The 6,000-nt window shown below is 39.5% G+C and overlaps 1 protein-coding gene across 2 annotated transcripts in view; it reads right to left on the bottom strand.

The window, feature by feature from the left end:
* Positions 1-290: 290 nt before the first annotated feature.
* CHST1 (carbohydrate sulfotransferase 1) overlaps positions 291-6,000 on the bottom strand; it is a 29,041-nt gene continuing 23,331 nt past the window's right edge. For both annotated transcript variants that reach the window (XM_072422072.1, XM_072422071.1), the window contains one exon: positions 291-4,211. In XM_072422072.1, coding sequence (XP_072278173.1) covers positions 2,904-4,166 — 1,263 coding nt within the window. In that variant the 5' untranslated portion in view covers positions 4,167-4,211 and the 3' untranslated portion in view covers positions 291-2,903. The remainder of the gene's footprint in view (positions 4,212-6,000) is intronic.

The raw sequence follows: 6,000 nt of genomic DNA, 5'->3' as shown, positions 1-6,000 counted from the left end.
ACCCATTTATTGCCTATTTACCACATCACCCTCCTTGATTCAGGTTAGTCAAAAGTATTCCCAAATGAGATCAGGAAAAACAGGGAAAGATATGGGAAATCATTTGATACTCCCATATGGTTGCTTTTGCACATAAAATATTACCAGTAGGTGATGCTGCAAAAATTGGCCATAACTGCGACTCCCTACCTTGGTTCATCTGAGAAGCTCTTATAAAAGGAAACCCCTCCACTACACAAAAGTGTTTCAGAAAAGTAAAAGATTGCAATTGTAAAATAACTTTTCACCCATTTATGAAACGCCATCTTTATTGCTGATTTCCAGTTTATTTGAGAAATATGACACATATATATAAATTCAAGAATTCACAGACATCTGTACAGTTTTGCCTTCAATGACCTAAGGCATGAAAGACACAATAAGAATCCAGCTCTTCAATGCATACCTCTATATAAACAAATATAAGTTAATACAACATGGTTCAAGAAAATTTGTGCAATTTCCCTACCCCTTTGAGTCCTACAGCGTGCTCTGGAAAAAAAAATTACTTATCCAAAGAACGTAGCGTTTGTGTTTTGGTTTGTGTAAACAGTAAACACCTTCGTCACCTATAACAAGTCTTTGATACATTGCTGCACACTCCTTGCCAGATTTGATTTGATTTGTAAAGCAGGGCAGTAAAAAGTTGTGTAAATAGTTTTTATCACCTCCCTTGTGCCATTATATATATTAAATATAATCCTTGCAGTTGGGCTTCCCTGTACTGCAAGGGTTACATGCTTGGATTTAAATAAACCCAATAGCTGTATTTACCCGATTCTCTACTCCCGTAGCCTTCTTCCTAGTTCTATAACCAATCTGCCAAAACTGTTCTTCATTAATCGCAGGTAATCTACCAATAAATAGTTTTTCTTTGTAGACATGGACTATAAATATGTTCCCACAGCCCAAAGCATCACAGGTAAGTACAACCATTTTTTTTTTTATCCCCAGCACCCATAGGCAAAATTGAGCACATCTGCTCATAGTTATCTTGTCTGCAGTACCCCGCCATTTTGTTTGGCTGCCAGTAGGAAATAAAAATACTCATTACTTCCATGCATAGGGAACATGTGGCTCACTTTCCTTTCTTCCATGTGACAGTGTTGTAGTGTTTTTTGTGACAGTGTTTTGGTAGTTATTAATTTGGACCAAATGTAGGATTTAAGCCCCATACAGACATGAGCTAGGCAACAGATTTCTGTGGTTGGAAATGATTAATCATAATTTTTATGTCTACTACAGTAAAAAGAATGAGTGCTGCACATACAGAGCTGTTCTGTTTTCTGGAGAGGGGTGAGAAAATGAGGGCACGACCTTTTGGTGGGCCCAGACGAAGGGTTTTAAAATACTATCCTATTGGTATAGGTGTCCATATCAACTGCATGGTATTTTTCTGCAGGTATCAGAGCTTTTTTGGCAGTACAGGAGAGAACTGGGTACAATGTTACATATTTAGTGGACCTGTCCTCTTGTACGGTTCTTGTTTCACAATCAAGTCGTCAGAATGCACCTTCCAGCTTTCCCCAGGATTGCCCCTTTGGCCCTGTTTCCAGGATCTATTGCCCCTGCTAAGAAGGGCCCTTTACGATTTCTTTTTGCTACTTTGATTTTTATCCCTCATCACTGGGTATATAAAAGTTTTGAAATTCATAAAATGGGTTCTGGAGAGGTTGCACTCTTTTTATTAGAGCCTAGATATGGCCACAGCAACAGAGTAAATTGCTTTAGGATGGTTAATATGTGCAAAGAAGGAGGTGGCAGTTAAGTAAACCTTTTGCTTTGTTCTGCACAGGTGAACTCATAGACAAGTAAACTCTGACTTTTTCTGACCATTTTTCATTTTATAATAGTAGTGTATGAAGTATTTACAAGACTGATGTAATATATACATACATGTATTCCGTTTTCCATTTTTAAATCATTGTGTAAAATTTACCTGTTCTACAGAAAGTACGTGTGGTCATGTGATGTCAGCAGAATAGAAGAATTTGAGCTGCATTCCAACTGAGAGAACACAACTCTTCTTGTATGAGATCTCATGAACACATGCCCTGCCATATGGTCCGAAGACCATCTGCTAAAGAAGCAAATGTTAAAATGAGAAAAAGCATATGAAACAAGTCAGAAAGTCAGTATTCATTACACATATACTTTACTGCACTGCTTTACAATGCCAAATTTACTTATAATGTTTACCTAAAGGAAACCTGTACTGAGAGAAATATGGGGTCTGTTACTGTTTTGGGAAATGTTATTTTACTGGCTGCATCAGTGCTTCCTGAATCCCTAACATTCAGGCAACAAAAGTCCACATTGCCTTACTGTTTCCAATGTTTTAAGGTTAATGCCTCAGAAAGTGTTGAAGCTACAAGCAGCCAGGCAACTAACATTTTTAGAAGGAAAGGTCGTTAATGGGGGCCTCCATGTTTCTTTCAGGATAGGTGTCCACTTGGCCTGTTTTTGATGATTGATAAATGGTTGACCCAGATGAATCACCCAGCAATGAACAAAATCTCACCACAAAATATTCCCTTTAAGGCTCTCCATGAAATCCCAATGAGTATGTCCATACAGATAAGCAATATCAATCTATGAATGGGTTCAATCTAACAGGGTGTTTTTTGTTTAACAGCTCTGTAGAAACGGCTTCAAGTTTCAGAGGTATAACCCCCTTTTTTCAATGTGCTTATAGATCCCAACCACTGTAGTGCAACTTGTTTCCCAAGAAAAAAGAAACAAGATGAAGAAGGGGGTAGCTTTATTATAAAAATAAGAGTTTATTTTCCCTTCCTAGCTTCTTTCTTGGTCTCCTTTTTATAACACCCTCACTGTGTACATTATAGATATGGGGAAATAGACCATTACAAAAAAGGTGCAAATGATCTGTCCTCGATGAGGCTGTAGGAAAGGTTCCTCAAGTCCTGGGAAGAACCCACAGTTTTGTAGCCCAGTTGGCTTAATACTTGTCGACAGGCATTCTGTGTGAACTCTACAATGTCATAGGACAAAGTCAGTCTCCAGCTTTCAGCTGTGGCTGCAGAGTTTCTTACTGTGCCATACTTGTGTTTGGCAGAAGATTGGTCACCTCGGGTATTGTTTAGGATCCATCTTTCCACATTGACATCCAGTGGAATACCCACAAAATCATAGATTTCCTCCATCTTCTTCATAGGATTTCTTGCCAGGTCTTCATATCTCAAGAGCATGTAGCGCCCCTTGAGCCATGGTGGCCTGCTAAAACCAGTTGACACAGAGTTTAAGAAGTCCTCACAAACTGTGGTTAACTGAGTTGAGTCTAAATTGTATGGTCTTCGACCTGTAGCCCTCCAGATCCTCCATAGTCTGTAAGTGTCTCTGAAGGTTTCACTACGGGAGGCCAATATGCCTCGTGGATCTCTCACCAACTGAATTACCTTTAAATTTAGGCGAGGATCCTCTACCAAAGCTCTTAAGTCATTTACTTCGGGAACCCGGACTGTTTTGATAGCCACGTGTCCATGATCTTTGCAGGACTCCATCGCCAGAGTCAAATTCAGGCTCCCACATTTCTTAATGCAGTCGCCTTCTTCTAGATAAATATCAGTGGGGCCAAGGGCATCACAAACCGGAACAGAGCAGAGCGCTTTACTTGCACCCCTTCGGAACAGTCTGTCTGTGGTGTGATTGACTGGTTGTGGCTTAATATAGTTCTCCATGAAATAAAGATCACAGTCATAAAGACTTCTTAAGAGGTCTCGGCTAGCTCCCAACATCACTCTCCTTTCAGCAGGGCTTTTACTTTGAGTCATTTTAGGTATTAACGTGTACTGAACATGATAGAGTGGTTCAAACAAATAAAAAACATCCGAGTGTTGATTAAACAGTTGACCAACAAATGAAGACCCACTGCGGGTGGTGGCCAAGATGAGGATATGGGTTTTCCTCGAGATGTTAGAAGTTACTGGCTGGCCATCTTCACACAACCGATCCGGAGCGTCTGTGGGTTCTTGTCCCTGGCTACAATTGCTCGGGTTGGGAACGGGACACATATGAAAGGATTTGGTTGTAAAGGTTCGGATGGCTGTGTACTGGATAGCTATAGAGGCCAGCGCTAGTAAGAGGACAGCCTTCCAAGAACATTGCATGGCTGGAAACCGTCATTGAGCCTTCTCACGGTGTTCAATTATTGTCTGTATGTATACAAAAAAAAAATATAAAAAAAGAACATAATTAGAGATTTATGTCACAAGCAAATATGTAGAGTGAATTTAATCTTCTATATATCAAGATTAAATTATTTAATGCTGTGCAGTAGAACAATTTGCATACATTTTGCCGCAATAAATATTAGCCATTGTCAGTGATTACATTTATAAACAAAAATGTAGTGGAAGGGAAGAAAAATTAGGGTTTATGTATAGCAGATTCTGCTCAGGCTGAACAGGATTCATGCAATTGTATGTTTAAAATGGTTATGCAGAAACTGAGGGTTTAATGAACAGCAATATCATAAACCCTTGGGGCTATCATGAACAATCTAGGGGCCCTTCAATACATGTTTAATGATCCTTACCCACAGCCACAAGTAGTGACAACTCTGATTTTGAGACATTTGAGGCAATGTGACAGTGTCTCCGAAAAAGGGCACCCTCCAGGTTACATATACTAAACTTACCTGTGCTCCTTCCCTGAGCTAAAATAAGCTGTGTCAATGACCTTGAGAAGCAATGACGTCAATCCCTCATTTATGTGACCGTACTTGGGTCTAGAGATTAGATCCTAGGCCCCAAAACTGTCACAGTTGAGAAAGTCACATGCTCCTTGGTACCAGAAGTGCTGATTCTTGATGGCTACATAAGAGCAAGGAGCTACAGGACATCACAGGTAAGGTAAGTACATTAGAGGGGGGGAATGGAAGGTTCCAGAGACATGGACAAGTTGACAGTGTTGCCTCAAACTTCAAATTGCAAATAAAATGATCCTGTTCTGTTCCATGCACCATTACTCATCTTTTATTCACCCATCCATCATTATGTTCAGCCACAGGGAATCAAGAGAACAAGCCCTGTAATTTCTAGATGGTGACTTTGAAGTTCATACATACTCGTACATACAGAAGGGCCAAGGACTCTCTCCTTACCTTTATGTTACAATGTTGGATATCAGTGGACCCCTATGCCTCCATGTTACAACACTGGGTACCAGAGTGGTCAAGCACCAGTAGAGGAAAGAGGGGGAGCCACATGGAGAATACAAGGAGAGTAGGGATGGTGAGTAGGTCACCCATTAATGTGAACCTGTGACGTTGCCCCTTATATCGGCAAAGCACAGCTTAGCTTTCAGATACAAAATCTAAGACAATAGTTTTACCATCTTGTCTGGTCAAAGGATATACCTTATCAGGATATTTTCAACTTACACAAAATGGAACCAACTACGACTTTACTTCTCTGATGGCCAACCTATACATTGTACCCAAGACCAAATAAGTTCCAACAGAATGTAACTCAACTAATTCAACTCAAACAAAACATGAGTGCAATCAAAGTACATTTTTTTACCAAGAGTTGCAAAAAAAAAATTCTTTGTCTATGTCTTGTCACATAATAAAAATGGTAACACTACACCCCTATCATTTATTAGAGCCTTGTATTGTTCCAGGCACACCTGTATCCACATAATATTATTAATACACAAGCACATGCTATAGATAGTAAATGAATCATTCTGTTGCCTAAAATATATCTCATAAAACATAATACAAACTATAATATGCCATGTACGCTTGCACTTTGTTAGTGGCAGATGGGCTGCAATGAAGGATGGAAAAAGCTTTTATCAAATAGCCAACCAATCTATATGTTTACTCCTTAGACACGGGCTTAACTCTGCTTTACACAGCACGAAGAAATCCATAAATCCATATTCTCCACATAATAAGTTATTTGTCTCCATAATGAACCTTTCTATAGACCATTA

This window comes from Pyxicephalus adspersus, chromosome 9 (assembly GCF_032062135.1).
Source record: "Pyxicephalus adspersus chromosome 9, UCB_Pads_2.0, whole genome shotgun sequence".
NCBI lineage: Eukaryota > Metazoa > Chordata > Amphibia > Anura > Pyxicephalidae > Pyxicephalus > Pyxicephalus adspersus.
Note: the sequence above shows the minus strand (reverse complement) of the source record. Positions and strands in the feature narration are given on the sequence as shown.